At 39.4% G+C, this 20,084-nt stretch overlaps 1 protein-coding gene across 4 annotated transcripts in view; it reads right to left on the bottom strand.

The window, feature by feature from the left end:
- Positions 1-20,084, bottom strand: part of LOC135089179 (dystrophin-like) — a 58,853-nt gene that overhangs the window by 2,002 nt on the left and 36,767 nt on the right. For 2 of the 4 annotated variants that reach the window (XM_063984494.1, XM_063984492.1), the window contains 5 exons: positions 15,972-16,238; positions 10,081-10,171; positions 9,624-9,824; positions 9,294-9,393; positions 108-338 (listed from right to left, as the gene is read on the bottom strand). In XM_063984494.1, the coding sequence (XP_063840564.1) occupies positions 108-338; positions 9,294-9,393; positions 9,624-9,824; positions 10,081-10,171; positions 15,972-16,238 (890 nt within the window). The remainder of the gene's footprint in view (positions 1-107; positions 339-9,293; positions 9,394-9,623; positions 9,825-10,080; positions 10,172-15,971; positions 16,239-20,084) is intronic. The other 2 variants (XM_063984495.1, XM_063984493.1) reach the window with 2 other exon arrangements.

Below are 20,084 nucleotides of genomic sequence, written 5' to 3'. Positions count from 1 at the left end.
AAAATAATAATGTTGCATGCATCCAAATACTCCAGTCTGTTACTAAGAGAAAATGAAGGTGAGGTAATTCCAGTAATAAATACACACTACTCTCAGAGACTAATTACTTTGCGACTCAGCTGAAAGGAAGATATGGTCGAGCTGCACCAAAATGTTCTCCAATTCCTGTTTTATGTCACTAGATGTGGCATCTCCAGCTTGTCTGGCTCCTTCCATTTCCATATGGCTCCCTGAAGATGACCCTGCAGCACAAGACACTGAGGTAAGGTCACTGAAGTTGACCTCAGTAAAACTGGGTAGTCCTGGTACCTGGGGTAAAGTTTTTTCCTCACTACAATCTGTGAAATAAATAAGCAAATAGTTAAATTATTTCTTTGAAAGAAAAAAGTATCCAAATTTATATTTGAAAATATTTAGAGATGACTCGGTAATTAAATGGTTTCTGACTCTGTTCATTATAACATCTATTGAAATGTATGTTTTTCTTTATGTAGGAGGGATACCAGCTAAGAGAGAGAGAGAGAGAGAGAGAGAGAGGTGGGGGGGGGTGCCTGAGGTGGCAGTCCTTGAAACCTCCCTCTTCAAAGAGTTCAGGTCATAGGAAGGTGGAAATACAGAAGCAGGTAGGGAGGTCCAGAGTTTAACAGAGAAAGGGATGAATGCTTGAGAATATTGGTTAACTTTTGCATTAGAAAGGTGGTCAGAATAGGGATGAGAGAAAAAGAAAGTCTTGTGCAGCAAGGCTGTGGGAGGAGGGGAGGTATGCAGTTAGCAAGATCAGAAGAGCAGTTGGCATGAAAATAGCAGTAGAAGATAGCATGAGATGCAACATTGCAGCAATGAGAAAGAAGCTGAAGAGTCAGTTAGAGGAGAGTTGATGAGATGAAAAGCTTTTGATCCCACCCTGTCTAAAAGAGCAGTATGAGTGGAATCCCCCCTGCCAAGACACGTGAAGCATATTCCATACATGAACAGATAAGGCCCATGTACGGAGTTAGCAGTTGGGGGGAGGGGGGGGAGAAAAACTGGCAGAGACGACTCAGAATACCTAACTTCACAGATGTTTTAGCTAGAGATAAGAAGTGACGTTTCCACTTTAGCTTATAAGCAAAGAATAGACTAAGGATGTTCAGTGTAGATGAGGGGGACAGTTGAGTGTCACTGAAGAGGGGGATAGTTGTCTGAAAGGTTGTGTTAAATTGATAGATGGAGGAATTGAGTTTTTGAGGCATTGAACAATACCAAGTTTGCTCTGGCTGAATCAGAAATTTTACAGAGATCAGAAGTCAGGCATTCTGTTGCTTCCCTGCGTGAACTGTTTACTTTGTGAAGAGTTGGATATCAACAAAAAAAAAAATGTGGAAAAGTACAGGGTGGAATCATCAGTGCAGGAGTGGAAAGGACAAGAAGTTTGGTTTACAAGATTATTGGGAAAAATAAGAAGAGAGTGATGACAGGACAGAACCCTGAGGAACACCACAGTTAATAGATATAGGAGAAGAACAGTGACCATCTACCACAGCAGCAATAGAACAGTCAGAAAGGAAATTTAAGATGAAGTTACAGAGAGAAGGATAGAAGCTGTAGGAGGGTAGTTTGGAAATACAAGTTTTGTGCCAGACTATATCGAAAGCTTTTGATATGTCTAAGGCAACAGCAAAAGTTTCACCAAAATCTCTAAAAGTGGGTGACCAAGACTCAGTAAGGAAAGCCAGATCACCAATATAGTGGACATGATGGAACCCATACTGGCAATCAGATAGAATGTTGTGAAGTGATAGATGTTTAAGAATCTTCCTGTTGAGGATAGATTAAAAAACTTTAGATAGGCAGGAAATTAAAGCAAAAGGATGGTAGTTTGAGGGATTAGAATGATCATCCTTTTTAGGAACAGGCTGAATGTAGGCAAACTTCCAGCAAGAAGGAAAGGTAGATGCTGAAAGACAGAGTTGGAAGTTTGATTATGCAAGGTGCATGCATGGAAACACAATTTTGGAGAACAATAGGAGGGACCCCTTCAGGTCCATAAGCCTTCCAAGGATTTAAGCCAGCAAGGAGACGGAAAACATCATTGCGTAGGATTTTAATAAGTAGCCTGAAGTAGTCAGAGGGTGGAGGAGAGGGAGAAATAAGCCCAGAATCATCCAAGGTAGAGTTTTTAGCAAAAGTTTCAGCAAAGAGTTAAGATTTAGATAGATGAGATGGCAGTGGTGCCATCAGATTGAAATAAAGGAGGGAAAGATGAAGAAACAATGTTATTGGAGATGTTTTTGGCTAGGTGCCAGAAGTCACAAAGTGAGTTAGATCTTGAAAGATTTTGATACTTTTTATCAATAAAAGGAGTTTTTGGCTGGTTGGAGAACAGACTTGGCATGATTCCGGGCAGAAATATAAAGCACACGAGAACAGGCTGTGTTAAACCAAGGTTTGGAAGGTTTAGGTTGAGAGAAAGAGTGAGGAATGTACACCTCCATGCCAGACACTATCCCCTCTGTTATGCGCTCTGCACACAAAGATGGGTCTCTGACACAAAAGCAGTACTCATTTCACGGAAAATCAGCATAATACTTCCTCAGGTCCCCCCAACTAGCAGAGGCAAAATGCTTTGGGGGAACATTAGGAGGTACTGGAGTGATAGGACAAGATACAGATATGAGATTGTTATCGGAAGAGTCCAACAGGGAAAACAGGATAATAGCATAAGCAGAAGGATTAGTTAGGAAAAGGCCAAGAATGTTGGGCATATCTCCAAGACAGTGAGGAATACAAGTAGGGTGTTGCACAATTTGCTCTAGATCGTGGAGGATAGCAAAGTTAAAGGTTAGTTCACCAGGATGGTCAGTGAAAGGAGAGGAAAGCCAAAGCTGATGGTGAACATTGGAGTCTCCAAGAATGGACATCTCTGCCAAAGGCAAGAGAGTCAGAATGTGCTCCACTTTGGAAGTTAAGCAGTCAAAGAATTTCTAAGAGTCAGAGGGGTTAAGTGAGAGGTATACAGCACAGATAAATTTAGTTTGAGAGTGACTGTAGTTGTAGCCAAATGGTGAAAAATTCAGAAGATTCAAGAATGTGGGAATGAAAGCAGGTTAAGTCATTGTGCACTTAGATGCAACATCTGGCTTTGGAGTGAAACTGAGGATAGAAAAGTAAGAGGGAACAGAAAAGGGGCTCCTGTCAGTTGCCTCAGACACCTATGTTTCAGTGAGGAAAAGAAGATGAGGTTTAGTAGAGAAGAGGTGGTGTTCTACATGTTGAAAATTAGATCTAAGACTGCGAATGTTGCAAAAGTTAATGAAGTTGAGGGAGAGGGGGTGTCAAGGCACTTAGGATCGATACCAGAAAAGCAGTCCAATCTGGGGACATTAGTGGTCCCCTCCCCAGATGGGGATTCTGAGGCTGGTGTAGGACTCGACATGGTAATTTTGAATTCTGAGTGAAGGATGTGTGCGTAATTAGGTGCATCTAGTTTTGTGTGAAGGAAAAGAGTTGTCTTTAGATGTCATTTGTTCTAGCTACCATCTATTTCAGGTCCTATGAGGCATAGTTTTTCACAAATATTTTCTTAACAAACAGTTGTATCAATATGACATTTTGCCACAGCTTTTTTGATCCCATCCTCTAATTTATGGCACTACAGTGAATTGCCAAGTGTGTTTCTTCAACAAATTTACTCTTGGCTTTGAGAGTGATGCTGGCAAGAACTGAGTAGACATTCAGACATGATGGTGTAACTTCTGTAAATAACAGACATGATGGTGTAACTTCTGTGTAAAAAGTAGAAGGAAGGCAAAGACTGAGGGAGGAAAAGAGTGAAGAGAGAGAGAGAGAGAGAGAGAGAGAGAGAGAGAGAGAGAGAGAGAGAGAGAGAGAGAGAGAGAGAGAGAGAGAGAGAGAGAGAGAGAGAGAGAGAGAGAGAGAGAGAGAGAGAGAGAGAGAGAGAGAGAGAGAGAGAGAGAGAGAGAGAGAGAGAGAGAGAGAGAGAGAGAGAGAGAGAGAGAATCACACTGAGATAACAGTCCAAAAAGAGATGTCAAGAGAAGCACTGAAAATTGAAGGATGTGTTTTGAGACTTGCCTCTTGAAAGAGTTCAAGTCATAGGAAGGAGGAAATACAAAACCAACCAGGGAGTTCCAAAGTTTACCCAAGAGAGGGATGAATGATTGAGAGTGCTGATTAACTCTCGCATTAGAGAGGTGGACAGGATAGGGATAAGATAAAGAAGAAAGTCTTGTGCAGCAAGGCTGCAGGAAGGGAGGCATGCAGTTAACAAGATCAGAAGAGCAGTTAGCATGGAAATAGTGGTAGAAGATGTAACATTGTGGCAATGAGAAAGAGGCTGAAGCAATAGCTGTATAATGTGTACTGCTGGCCATCATAGATCAGTGGTGTATACCTTATCAGCCACATTATTGCCATCTTTGCCTTTTCTGGTAGATATCAAACATTTGTATGAGACATAAGTAGTCTAATACAAATGTATGATAATTAAGTAGTTGATAATTAAGGTAGAATAAATTTCCATTTTCCAAAAAAATATTACACAAGAAATTTCTATGATTGGCACTGTAAACTTTAGTACTTTCATTTGCTAACCCAGCTGGTTAGTGATATTTACCTAACAAGACAAGGATGGCAACAGTGTGGCTGATGAGGTATACAGTACAATGATGTATGAGTGTTCATAGCATGCACAATACAGCTATGTTCACATCACAGTTGTTTATAGGATAGTATGAAAATTATAGAATTGATTACTTAACTTTTAGGAAAGAAATGTTTATTTTAGTGATGAATATATATCATGTACCCTTTAGATTTTCATACCAGCTTTCTTCCAAAAGCAAAGTGCTAATCTCAAGGATCATGAAACTTGGAGTATTGTAAAACACTTGAAAATGCTTATTTATTCCAGCTGCATGGCTCAGAACTATGGGTGTGTTTTGTCCTTACATTCAGCATGAAGCAGCACTGTGGCTGTGCAGTGCCACAGCACCTAAAACTGTGTGTGTGTGTGTGTGTGTGTGTGTGTGTGTGTATTTTGTCCTTGCCTCTGGTGTGACAATGCTGCAGCAGCACAGTACCATAGCATCTAAAACTGTGTGTACGTGTGTATGTTTTGTCCTCACCTCTGGTGTGACTGCTCGCATCTAAAACTCTGCATGTATGTGTGTGTGTGTGTGTGTGTGTGTGTGTGTGTGTGTGTGTGTGTGTGTGTGTGTGTGTGTGTGTGTGTGTGTGTGTGTGTGTGTGTGTGTGTGTGTGTGTGTTTTGTTTGTTCTCACATTTGGTGTGACACAGCACTATGGCTGTGCAGCACCATTGAATCTAAAGCTGTGTGTGTACTTCGTCCTCATATCTGGTATGATGCAGTGCTGTAGCCATATGGTACCATCGCATCTAAAACCGTGTGTGTGTGTGTGTGTGTGTGTGTGTGTGTGTGTGTGTGTGTGTGTGTGTGTGTGTGTGTGTGTGTGTGTGTGTGTGTGTGTGTGTGTGTGTGTGTGTGTGTGTGTGTGTGTTTTGTCTTCATATTTGCTGTGACACAGCACTGCAGCCATGCAGAACCATCACATCCACCATAGTGGTGAGACACCACTCATTTATTAGTGTTTTGTCACAATGAGATGGCACCATTGCACTGTTGCTGGCCTTCCTCTCCCTCCTCAATCGCATGCTAGCCAGCATGATGTGTTCTGGCTAACAAGTACTTTATCCACATGAGAAATTTGTATGTTCAGGTATGTAAGCTGTACATGGAAATGCATATACAATACAGAACACATACAGTAGATGCTTGCATATCCAGATTAATTTAGCCAAGGGCTTGTCAGATATGCAGAGTTTCTGGATACCTGAAGGTTTGTTCCCCAGACCCTTTACAATTGAGAAATAATAAAAAAAATGCCGGTATATGAGTAAGAAAACAATGAATTAAAGCACAAGAAATGTACATCAGAATAAATTATACAAATGGCTAATACATAATATATGCAGCTATCCAATAATGTTAAAAATGTTATTTTAATGCTACAATGAGTACAGTTATGTAGACTGTACTTGCACTCCTGCATGCTGCCTGGCAGGATCAAGTGGTGGAACTGAACATGCGGGCAGTTAAAACTGTGGGGAGCAGGCCACTCATCCCAGTGGTTTGAATTTCACCTCCCAGTAAGACCTGGGAGGCTGTTCTGAATAGTTACAATCCAGATACAGGAGCATCTACTGTATCTAATTTTACTATCCTATCTGTGACAACAATAGTAGAAATGCATAACCCATATGCAATAAAAGTGCAAAACTTGGGGAGATAATGCACAAAGTCAGGATGGCAAGAATTTAGGACTCAGCATGAAACTCCAGGATCATAAAACTCAGATACTGTGGAACACAGGGAGTACTGTAGTCATTTGAGATGGGTTTAATCAAGTTTCTTCTGAAGGAAGCAGATGCTAATACCTACCACTCATTTACCACATCTTGAACAACCATATATATTTGTTATTTTATAAAAATTAATCCATTTCCATAAAAGTTAATACACTATAGTACTCTCTTGAGTTTAACACTTGTTTTCTTCCAAAGCCATAGAGTTAAGCTCGAGATCTGCAAAACTTGTGCTATTGAAAACATTGGAAAAATGCTTATTTATTATGGCTGCATGGTCAAGAATTGTGTGAATGAGTGTTTTTTGTCCTCACATCTAGCGTGATGCAATGGTGCAGTGCAACCACATCTAAAACTGTTTGAGTGTGTGCGTGTGTTTTGTCCTCAACATCCAACATGACACAGCAGTGTGGTGCCACATCATCTAAAATTGTGTGTGTGTATTTACCTAGTTGTGCTTTATGGGAAAAGAGCTATGCTTATGCTGTTCCATCCCCATATCTTTTAATATCCAACTTAGCTTTTGAATCCATGTATACTTTCTGCATCCAGACTATATGCAGACTTTCTGCATCCATGTATACTATCTCCTCATCCAGACTGTTCCATGCATCAATACTTCTATATGTGAAACTACTTTTTGACGTCTCTTCTACAAGTACTCCTCTTCAGCCTTTTTCCATGTCCTCTAGTGTCCCGTGTATCCCAGACCATTAAGTCGCTCTGGTCCACCTCCTCTACTCCCTCATATGCTTTATATATCGCAATGAAGTCTCCCCTTTCTCTCCTCTTTTCCAATGTTGGTAGATGTATCCTTTCCAGCCTCTCTTCATATGACAAGTCCCTGATACTTGGTACCATCTTTATAGCTGCTCTCTGAACTCTCTCCAACTTCCTTATATCCTTTTTCTTGTATGGTGACCACACTACTGCTGCATATTCTAGTCTAGGTCTTATCAGCAACCCGATCATCTTCCTGACCATCTCTTCATCCATATATGCAAAGGCCTGCCTTATTCTTTTCAACAAGTTATAGGTTTCTCCTGTAATTTTGCTAATGTGTCTCTCTGGGGTCAGGTTCCCAGTCACTGTAACACCAAGATCCTTTTCCTCTTCTACTCCACTCAACCTTACACCATTCAACACATAATTTCCTTCTACTCTTCTTGTACTTTTTCCAAATTCTATTACTTTACACTCCTTTAAATTAAATTCCATTTCCCATTTATAACTCCACTCTGATATCTTGTTCAGGTCTTCTTGTAATGTTCCACAGTCCTCTGCACTCTCAACTTTCTTCAGCAACTTTGCATCATCCGCAAAAAGGCTCATGTAGCTGTTCACACTCTCCGTCATACCATTTATATAGACTGCAAACATGATTGGTGCAAGTACTGAGCCTTGGGGTACTCCACTTATGACTTCCCTCCATGATGACTTTTGATCTTTTACCACCGTTCTGATTTCTCTGTTTGTCAAGAAATTTTCCATCCATCTCAGCAGGCCCCCCTTAGCCCACCATTATGCTTCAACTTCCATAACAATTTCCTGTATGGCACTTTATCAAAGGCCTCCTTCAGGTCTAAATAATATGTGTGTGTGTGTGTGTGTGTGTGTGTGTGTGTGTGTGTGTGTGTGTGTGTGTGCATTTTGTCCTCACATCCACTGTGATGCAAAAATGCAGTGTTATCACATTTATAATTGTGTGAGTGTGTATTTTGTTCTCACATCTGGTGTGATGTAGTAGTGTAGCACCATCACATCTGCCACAGTAGTGAGACACCTTTCATCTGTTACCATGCTTTTTTTTTTACAATGCAGTGGCACCATCACTGGCCTTCCTCTCCCCCTCTCTTGTATGCAAGCTGGCATGACTAGTGTTGTGGCTAACAACACTCATCTGGTGTGATGTAGTAGTGTAGCACCATCATATCTGCCACAGTAGTGAGACACCTCTCATCTTTTAGCATGTTTTTTTTCACAATGCAGTGGCACCATCACTGGCCTTCCTCTCCCCCTCTCTTGCATGCAAGCTGGCATGACTAGTATTGTGGCTAACAAGTAGTTTATCAACAAAAAATTTGTATGTTCAGGTATGTGAGTTGTAAATGGAAGTGCACATACAATACACTGCATGTATATATTTATTCTTACTATCTGTGATGCCAGTGATAGGAATGCATGACCTATATGTGATGACAGTGCAAAACTCAAGAAGATAATGTGTAAAAGTCAGAATAGTAAGAATTTAGGATTCAAGAAGAAACTTGAGGATCACGAAAAATAGAAACCATGAAACTCATGGGGGGGCGATACTGTAGTGTAACTGACTGAACAAGTAATACTGAACTGTTAGTAGCATTGCAGGGATTTATGACCAACGATGACACTCTCAGCTGCGCACCATTTACTGTCAACAAAGCAGACTGGAAGATCATGTAACACCTTATGATGCTACTCAACCCTATTAACCCTGATATGAAATGCTGCTATACAGGAAGAGTATGATGCTGAGGCTGCACACTGGGTATCTGACTGGAATCTCAACTCTCAACTTCTGTATTCACTTAACTTAATTTTAAAGCATGTAATGGTGAGTTATGTTGTCATTCTCTATCAATTACGATACTCATACATAAGAGTGTGAGGTTCAAAGTAAACAAAATAGAAAATATCAAATTCTGAAAGATGACAACTATGATCCATGCTCATTATAGAAATCTTTATTTGCTATCCAAGTTTAATTCAATTCATTAAGTACAGATTTTAATATGAATGTCAATACATTAAGGAAACGTTCATTAAAGGGGGTTGGCACTGTATTTGCTGTAAATAAAATACAACAATGGCTTAATAAAAAAATACCTACTGTATGGAGATAACAAAAGATAATGTTTTATATGTCTTACCTCCAGTGAGACAAGTGTTGGTCTGGTATGGTGTAAAGGGAGTCCTGGTTTGTCCTGCACCAGAACTTTCCTTATGTTGATATCCATTTGGGTTCTCAACCTAAAAAAAAGTTAATAAATAAAATAAAATAAAATAAAATAAAATAAAATAAAATAAAATTAGAAAAATAAAAGAAAGAAAACTGAAAGAAAAGAAAAAATGCTGTCAATGATGATTGCAAATCAAAATTATTGACGCAAAGAGCAATTAAACTTCAATATGGTTATAGATTAATACATGGTTACAACAGAAACAAATTTCAAGCTTATGAAGAAGTGCTAAAGATCTACCAAATGGTTCTCCTTGTTGTCCATCACAGCAGTGTCATCATGTGAGGAGCGAGTGATGATGGGGGAGAGGTTAAGCAACAATCCACGTTCGCCCACGATAGGTGTACTCTCCAGGCGGGGTAACACTCTCCCCACTTCATGGGCTGTTCGGGCTTGTCTGCTGCTTCCGTGGTGCTCCCGGCTAGGACCTGAGTTGACCTTCTGAGCACAGTATACATGAAAGATTAACTGTACAACCAGTCTTGGGTCATTAGCTAAAGATGACTAATCCATGAGCATGAAACCTGCCTCTCAGTATGTTTGATGTCTAGTGAGATTTCAGGCATAATATTATAAGAATTTAGTATAAATAAATTTAAAACTGAAGCACCAGATAACATAAACAAAGACCATAGCTAACAATCTCACCGCAACCTCATTCTATTCCTTCTTAGCAACAAAATGTAATACTAAATACCTGAAGAATCTGCTTGAGTTTGTTGATTTGTGTTTGAAGCTGCTGTGTGTACTCCTCCACCACAGTCCCTGAAGCTCCCTCCTCCAGTTGCCTGTAAGCATACACAAATGTCACTAAAATTAAAACAAACTATATGATGACAAAATTCCATATGGTTTTGACAAAATTCCATTTGGTTTTCAAGTAAATGTACAAAATCTGCAAATAATCTAACATAACAAAATATACTGAGAACTTAGGCATTCTTATCACATACAACAAAAGTGTATATTTCAACTGGGAAAAAAGAGAGAGAGAGAGAGAGAGAGAGAGAGAGAGAGAGAGAGAGAGAGAGAGAGAGAGAGAGAGAGAGAGAGAGAGAGAGAGAGAGAGAGAGAGAGAGAGAGAGAGAGAGAGAGAGAGAGAGAGAGAGAGAGAGAGAGAGGTTTCAGAGTAGTTGTTTAGATATATAAAACAATCTTCTAATACACTAAGATATTGCAAACCTCAAAAATTATGTCAAAATATAGTTACCCTTGTTATTTCAATGAAATACACAGAGTACATAAACATATTTCAAATCATAGTGTCTGCCATTGCATTATATAGGGATAAACCTCAGGTTAAGCAGTGATTAAATAAATTTATCTAGCTTTTTGACCAACTGCTCATTCTAAGAGCATCCCAAAAGGAGCTGGCCGTGGTAAAAGAGCCTCCACTTTCCCAGTTCAAATATTCTAATCCTGCTTGTTCTGTTCAGGTACTTTGCTATTATATTCAGTTCACCCTAAGATGAGAGTGCATCATGGAAGTAAACTCCTCCCCACAGATCATGAAGGAAAGGCATAGTCTTGCTGTTGTCGCATAATGGTTGGCAAATAATGTGATGGGAGCTGATCAAGGCTCATTGGAAAATGGGCATTCTACAGAGCTTCCTTATTTCACTAATATCTCTTCATATTTATTTTCATACAGTTATTACCTAATAACTTTACAACCCCCACTGACATGAGCATCTTATTGCACAAACTGTCTGAACTGAAACTGTCACAAACTGTCAGTCTGAAAAAATAATCCAGGAAAAAATTACTACGTGGTAACTTACGTTAACCTATCATGTTTCTAAAAGCACAGAATAACAAATTCAGTGTTTGATATATTAACATATGGCAGTTATCTTTTGTGACCACTCATTGCTTTACCTTACAAAACAGTTGTGTTTGTTTTAAACATAATGTTCTACTGAGTTGCTGTGTGATGCCTAGAAAATCTAAAAGCCATGATGACATATTTGAGTGACAGAGTTACGTAGGAATGGTGGAACAAATAGAAAAATAAGTGATATCACTTGCATGAGAGAGAGAGAGAGAGAGAGAGAGAGAGAGAGAGAGAGAGAGAGAGAGAGAGAGAGAGAGAGAGAGAGAGAGAGAGAGAGAGAGAGAGAGAGAGAGAGAGAGAGAGAGAGAGAGAGAAACATAAATATAAGAAAAGCTTTAAGGAATAGTATCATGTTGCCACCATTAATGTATGAATCAGAGAACTGGACATAAAACAGATCACAGCAATCAAAAATGCATCCTATGAAAATGAGTTATTTGAAAGGTTATATTTAGTGACAAGATGGTAGGGTGAAAGCAATTACAGCATATATGACAGATGTGGTATAAGTACTAGTGAAAATTAAGTGATCTGTGAAGTTGTGTAATAGATGGAAAGAAACAAACAGAAGTGTTTTTGCAACACTGCTAAGATAAAGAATAAAAAGTTAGAAATGAAAGCATATATAAATGAGACTGAAGATGCCAATAATAGAGGGAGGCCAATGGGAAGGTGGAAAGATAAGGTAAAAGAGTCCAAGTGTGAAAAGGATGCTAGTAAAGGTATTGTGTTTGCACAGATTCTTGAACAAGGAGAGGCAGAGTCTTCTGCCATGGCCAGCCCCTCAGGATCCATTCTAGAAGGAATTAGGTCAGATAGATAAATCTATCAATCTCTATGCCAAGCTATCAATCCCACACAGGATGGCTGAAACAAAGCACATTATCTGTGGCAGGGGCTAAGAATACTACCACAGTACATTACTCGTTAAAGTATTGGACCCTCTGGCTGGGGGGTCTGATACTTGTGGCGAAAAAAGCATGATCCTCTCGAGAGTGAACCATTTTAGCCAAAAGTAGTAACCTCTGCCATGATGTCACTGCATCCCTCAACTTCATGCCACTGATCCATAGCTGCCCTTCAGTATGCCTTGGGGAGAGTTGGAGAGCAGTAATCTGCAGCAACTTGTCCCACATACTGGCATATTATTATGCACTAATATCTTGTGATAGTTAATTGTTTGCTAATAAGGCTAAAATGAAAGAATAATCATCTGAGACTATTATGCAGATTGTGAACCTCAAGGAAGCAAATCATTCAGTTAGAAAAATAATTGAGCAGTTGGTAATATCCAGAACAATCAAGGTTCAGGTAGGAAGGTAATCATGATACACCTAAACCTAAAAAATGGTCTCAATGCCCCAGAAAGACAATTAAGAGGGCCATTAATGTCTTAAAGCATGCAATGGAGTCTGATGTCAAGATCTCCACACACTTCAAGACAGTAACAGCCCTTTTAGTTGTCTTTCTGGTTCGCCCAGACCACTTTTTAGGTTTAGGTGTATCATGATTCCCTTCCTCCCTGAAACTTGATTATTGTCCTGAATATTGCCAACTGCTCAGTTATTTCTCTAACTGAATGAACTGGTTCCTTGAGGCTCATAATCTGCACAATAGTCTCAGATAAATACTCTTTTGTTTTAGCTATATTAACAGAATGAATTACCACAAGGTGTTACTGTGCAATAATACACCAGGATGAGGAACAAGTTGTGGCAGGTTACTGCTCCCAAGGCAAACTGAAGGGCACCTATGGGTCAGTGGCATGAAGCTGAGGGATGCAGTGATGTCATGGTAAGGGCTGATACTTTTGGATAAAATGGTTCACTCTCAAGAGGGCCATGCTTTTTTTGCCATAAGTATTAGATCCCCCAACCAGAGGGTCCAAATACTTATGACAAGTACTGTATTTCCTACTTGCTGAAATTCTCTGTATGGTGTCCCTTGAGCAGGCAAAGGAAAACACTACATGTAGGTAAGATACCTAGATAAATATTAAGAAAACTTCCCTTCAAGATTTATATATCTTAGAAATCTCTGATATGGCATCTGCCACACTATGATTATCTTATAGACTACCTGAGTAACTCATTTCACTTAGATTGCAAAGATTCATAATAATGAAACTCTGTTAAGTGCCCAAGTTAAACAGGAATGAATAGGGCAAGTGAAGCAAACATCTCAGATATTAAATTGTCTTCCAGAGTGCCAAGTTTCCAAATGTCAGATAATTAATGATCAGTGAATGCCAGTGATCTCACTGAAATAACTACTTACTCAGAATAAGTTAGGTAACAGAAGTAATGTCTCAGATATTACACCTTGCACCTTGCCTAGTCAAACTCTTTCAGCTCTGTCTGTCAACATCTATCTTTCCTTCTTGCTGGAAGTTTGCCTACATTCAACCTGTTCCTAAAAAGGGTGACCGCTCTAATCCCTCAAACTACCGTCCTATTGCTTTAATTTCCTGCCTATCTAAAGTTTTTGAATCTATCCTCAACAGGAAGATTCTTAAACATCTATCACTTCACAACCTTCTATCTGATCGCCAGTATGGGTTCCGTCAAGGCCGCTCTACTGGTGATCTTCCGGCTTTCCTTACTGAGTCTTGGTCATCCTCTTTTAGAGATTTTGGTGAAACTTTTGCTGTTGCCTTGGACATATCAAAAGCTTTTGATAGAGTCTGGCACAAAGCTTTGATTTCCAAACTACCCTCTTACGGTTTCTATCCTTCTCTCTGTAACTTCATCTCAAGTTTCCTTTCTGACCGTTCTATTGCTGCTGTGGTAGACGGTCACTGTTCTTCTCCTAAATCTATTAACAGTGGTGTTCCTCAGGGTTCTGTCCTGTCACCCACTCTCTTCTTATTATTCATTAATGATCTTCTAAACCAAACTTCTTGTCCTATCCACTCCTACGCTGATGATACCACGCTGCACTTTTCCACATCTTTTCATAGACGTCCTACCCTTCAGGAGGTAAACATATCACACAGGGAAGCCACAGAACGCCTGACTTCTGATCTTTCTAAAATTTCTGATTGGGGCAGAGCAAACTTGGTATTGTTCAATGCCTCAAAAACTCAATTCCTCCATCTATCAACTCGACACAACCTTCCAGACAACTATCCCCTCTTCTTCAATGACACTCAACTGTCCCCTTCTTCTACACTGAACATCCTCGGTCTGTCCTTTACTTATAATCTGAACTGGAAACTTCACATCTCATCTCTAGCTAAAACAGCTTCTATGAAGTTAGGTGTTCTGAGACGTCTCCGCCAGTTTTTCTCACCCCCCCAGCTGCTAACTCTGTACAAGGGCCTTATCCGTCCATGTATGGAGTATGCTTCACATGTCTGGGGGGGTTCCACTCATACTGCTCTTCTAGACAGGGTGGAATCAAAAGCTTTTTGTCTCATCAACTCCTCTCCTCTAACTGACTGTCTTCAGCCTCTCTCTCACTGCCGCAATGTTGCATATCTAGCTGTCTTCTACTGCTATTTTCATGCTAACTGCTCTTCTGATCTTGCTAACTGCATGCCTCCCCTCCTTCCGCGGCCATGCTGCACAAGACTTTCTTCTTTCTTTCACCCCTATTCTGTCCACCTCTCTAACGCAAGAGTTAACCAGTATTCTCAATCATTCATCCCTTTCTCTGGTAAACTCTGGAACTCCCTGCCTGCTTCTGTATTTCCACCTTTCTATGACTTGAATTCCTTCAAGAGGAAGGTTTCAAGACACTTATTCATCAATTTTTGACCACTGCTTTGACCCTTTTATGGGACCGGAATTTCAGTGGGCATTTTTTTTATTAGATTTTTGTTGCCCTTGGCCATTGTCCTTCCTACATAAAAAAAAAAGAAAAAAAAAAAAAAAAAAAAAAAAAAAAACAACCTTCCAGATTGCTTGGCTGATATAAGCTCGGTGATTCATAGTAACTGGCTACTGCCACCACTGTTGCAATAAGTTCTGGGTGATCCATAGTGACTGGCTACTGCCACTACTATTGCAGTAAGTTATCAGATTGCAAAACACAACTTAAATTACCAAGGCCATATTTCTTAGATAAACACAGGTCCTTTGAATTTAACTGCCCCTTCATATTTTTTTTGTCTTGTAATCACATGGTCAAGATCCATGTCCTTGGGAGTTAAATTTACATATTTAATCATTTCTCTACACTGATTACACAATATACAATATGTTACTTGATGATATTTTGCTTTTACAATTAGTTTTTATTAGGGAACTTATTTTGTTATATGAAGACTAAATTTTGCTTTATGAACACAAGCACAAAGCAATCATCCTGTGTCAGTGCCAGAGCCATGCTAGTGGCAACTTCATCTTTGCATTTCTATATTCTGTAATGTTTGAGCTGGAGATATGAGGGTTTGGCTCCCCTCCTGCACCAGATGACCTGGTCACCAGCTAGAGGAAAGTCTTCCACATATCTTTTCATTTATTCACTGTTTAAAGCATTCCCTATTTAATTTTTAAGAGATAGGTTTGTATTGTGTCTGTGCTTTTTTGTAAAACAATGGCCAGAAAATCTATAAAAAAAAAAACCTCTTGGGTCCAGTGGTGTCCAGGAACACATCCCCACTGACCACATTATAATTGACTCACTATACAAGCATTCATTTTATGACTGTATTTTTCAGAATGTAACCCAATTGTATAGCAAGGGATCAGTGTATTGCATAATACAACAGTTAATACTGTACTACAGATTACAAACACTGCATCACCAACCTATGACCATCCTGAAGGTGTACAATGACTGAGTGAATCTGGTGACGAGGGGAGGTGGGAAGAATGATAGGTTCTATCCCTCTGAAGCCTCTATCATCCCCCTCCCTGTCATCTTGAGACTCTTCCTCACTCTCATGGGACACATTGAGGATTGTGCGTGAGAAAAGTGCCTCTTCTTCCTCTTCCTCCTCTTCCTCTTGATGATGGTCATCCTCACTGCCTTCACTCCAGGATACACTGCTCTGGCCCTCACATACCACACTATTCCTGTATGTAGACAGACATATGTGGTAAAGGATACAAATTGGCATCATCTATATACCAGGCTATTGTCCTCAAGTAGGTAGCTAAGGGTGCATACATATATAATATATATATATATAAGGGTGCATATATATTGAAGTAATGATAGTATATATAAGTACTTCATAAATAGGGAACACCTTAGAGATGAGAGCACTGAGTGTAACATTTATGTTAAAGCAGTGTCACACAGGGGTAAATTTCTCCCACCATGCTGCCTATTTTTGCTGGTGAGACCGGCAACACAGCAAGTTTGGCATCACACAGGGACTGGGCCATTGTGTTGATGCCTTATCATTCCAACAACAAAACCTTAAGCCAGCATCTCTTCAGTCACTTTATTTTGCCTTAATTATTAAAAAATTAGATGTTATTATACACAACTCTTAAAATGGCTTTTGATTTGATGATGGAACAAGGATGCTATAATAAATCTTTTGCTTCACTCACAACTCAAATATTCTGTGTGGCTTTGTCTCCACAGGCTGCGCCCTGCTGGCCATGGTCAGTCACTCCAGGGTTGAAGTGGCAACAGCACGCACAGGTCCTACAGCCAACACCCCGAGTACCAATTAACAATCTGCATCCACTATAGCTCATTTAATTTGTGCCAAGCTTTCACACTCAAGTAAAACTTAACACAGGACACCATCAAGACGCATTGTTTATCTCCCTAGTTGAAGCTGTCAAATAAGAGCTATAAATAATTTCACACACCACACAATCAAATTGCAAGCACACACTTGCACGTATACTTCATTTTTCTAAGTTTTATAGTTGACAATTTTACTCATAAAGTATGACAATATATTTTTATTTTACATGTACAGCTTGTAGTATGACGGTCATTTGATTTCAAATACTCTCAGCAAGTCCCACACCACAGCCATTTTCCATTCTTCCCAACAGCAGAAAACGAGCTGCATGACATTATTTGCTGCTTAGTTTGCCCAGCCACTAGCAAAAACAGGCAGCATGCTAGGAGAAATTTTCCCAGTGTGATGATGCCTTTATACTAGAAAGGAGTTAAGTGCTTAGGTGGTTCAGTCATCTGGAGAAACTGGGGTGGCTAGGAGGATGTAAAACAAGTCATTCACATTGTTATATCCTGCAGGTAAAGATCACAGCATAAATCAGAACTATCATATTGAGCTCTGAATCATGCCTTTGTTTGTTTATATTTTGAATATTCTTCTAAATGTGCTGGTGTGTTACTGATCTAAAGTACTGTGCTACAAAACTTGTTCATAACATGTTATAACAGATCTCATCACCATCAGTATTCTGAAAGGCTCCAGAAATAAAACTTGTATGTGAGAGAATTGTTCACCTGATAGCAGCTTGCCAAACTACACAATTGGTAACAGCCTTCCTGAACAGATTTTAATCCCTGAAATCCTTGTGGTAGACAGTCACTGTTCTCCTAAATCTATTAACAGTGGTGTTCTTCAGGGTTCTGTACTGTCACCCACTCTCTTCTTATTATTCATCAATGACTTTCTAAACAAAACTTCTTGTCCTATCTACTCCTATGCTGATGACACCACACTGCACTTTTCCACATCTTTTCATAGACGTCCAACCCTTCAGGAAGTAAACATTTCACGAAGGGAAGCCACAAAACGCCTGACTTCTGATCTTTCTAAAATTTCTGATTGGGGCAGAGCAAACTTGGTATTGTTCAATGCCTCAAAAACTCAATTCCTCCATCCATCAACTCGACACAACCTTCCACACAACTATCCCCTCTTCTTCGATGACAATCAACTGTCCCTCTCTTCTACACTAAACATCCTCGGTCTGTCCTTTACTTATAATCTGAACTGGAAATTTCACATCTCATCTCTAGCTAAAACAGCTTCTATGAAGTTAGGCATTCTGAGATGTCTCCACCAGTTTTTCTCACCCACCCAGCTGCTAACTCTGCACAAGGACCTTATCTGTCCATGTATGGAGTATGCTTCACATGTCTGGGTGGGGGTTCCACTCATTCCACTCTTCTAGACAGGGTGTAATCAAAAGCTTTTCATCTCATCAACTCCTCTCCTCTAATTGACTGTCTTCAGCCTCTCTCTCATCACTGCAGTGTTGCATCTCTAGCTGTCTTCTACAGCTATTTTCATGCTAATTGCTCTTCTGACCTTGCTAACTGCATGCCTCCCCTCCTTCCGCAGCCTTGCTGCACAAGACTTTCTTCTTTCTCTCACCCCTATTCTGTCCACCTCTCTAATGTAAGAGTTAACCAGTATTCTCAATCATTCATCCTTTTCTCTGGTAAATTCTGGAACTCCCTGCCTGCTTCTGTATTTCCACCTTCCTATGACTTGAATTCCTTTAAGAGGGAGGTTTCAAGACACTTATCCTTCAATTTTTGACTACTGCTTTGGACCCTTTTATGGGACTGGCATCTCAGTGGGCTTTTTTTTTATTGGATTTTTGTCGCCCTTGGCCAGTGTCCCTCCAACATAAAAAAAAAAAAAAGTAAAAGTAGATTCATAACCCGCAGATCGCAATATAAAGTGTAGATCACATATGAAAGAAGGTTCATGACAAGTAGATAGCAAGCCAAAGTAGCACCAAGAAAAAAACACAAAATAGAAAGGTTTAATTACTTCACAACAGAACAAATGAAGCTTAGGAGGTAATTTGAGAACTGTACCATGTTTTACAACACAGGGAATCCAAGAAAAATGGGAAGAATTTATTAAAAATCTATAGGAAAGCAGATTCATACCTATGATTGTAGAGAAAGAGAAAGGTAGAAAGACTGACTCAAGGACAGATTCAATAGAAAGAAAGCATAGAAAAGATTAGGAAGACAGACTAAATTATGGAATAAATGTATACAAGTAAATATGTTGAAGTCCACAAAGAGAAGAGAAAATATTAAAGAATATAGCTGAAAAATGCAAGGATCAATCCAGCTTATTCTGTAGATATGTCCATGAAAAACTAAAAAATGCAAGGAATTAATAAATTAAATGTACAATAAGTTAATTATGAGAATTCAAAGACTATGGCTGAAAGAAACAAATGCAAGTTTATATAAGGTTTCCACAAGAGAAAACTTACAACTTAATGGCATATGAAACAATAAGGTCCTGACTGAAATACAGGTAACTGTGTAAGAAACATGATGGTGAAAATGGATTTAAGGAAAACACCTGCCACAGATGGAATATTCAGCTGGATATAACAGGAATGCAGTGAACAGCTTGCTTAGGAAATACAATATACTGGTAAAATGCCTGGAAGGCGAATGACAAGCGAAGCTGTCAGTAATGCAACAGTGGAAGTACCCTGCACATTGTGCACTTGCCTAATATTCAAATCACTCTAGCTCAAAACTGCAAGAGTCCAATGGTTGTGCTATATACCAATGGACAGAAAATTTCATTCTGCATTCAGTGGTATGTCTGCTCTTCTTGAGACAAAAATAAGTTGGTGAAAATTGCAGAAAACTCATATTTGATTTATAAAGTTTTATTATGTATTTTGCGTATGTGGAAGTGTTGCAAATTTGACATGCTTTTTCATCATAACTTGTATTGATCTTATTACCTACAAAATTTGAGCTTTATCAGTTCATTAGTTGAAAAGTTGGTGGCAATTTCAGGCACCATGCACATCATGCACTTGCCTAATATTCAAATTACTCTACCTTGAAACTTTGTAAGAGCCTAATGGTTGTGCTATATACTGTTTGATAGGATATTTCATTCCGTGTTCTGTGGTATGTATCTGCTATCATTGAAACGAAAGGAAGTTGGTGAAAATTGCAGAAAACTGACAGTAACTTTACAAAAAGTT

The sequence above is a fragment of the Scylla paramamosain genome, chromosome 32, assembly GCF_035594125.1.
Source record: "Scylla paramamosain isolate STU-SP2022 chromosome 32, ASM3559412v1, whole genome shotgun sequence".
Lineage (NCBI taxonomy): Eukaryota > Metazoa > Arthropoda > Malacostraca > Decapoda > Portunidae > Scylla > Scylla paramamosain.
Note: the sequence above shows the minus strand (reverse complement) of the source record. Positions and strands in the feature narration are given on the sequence as shown.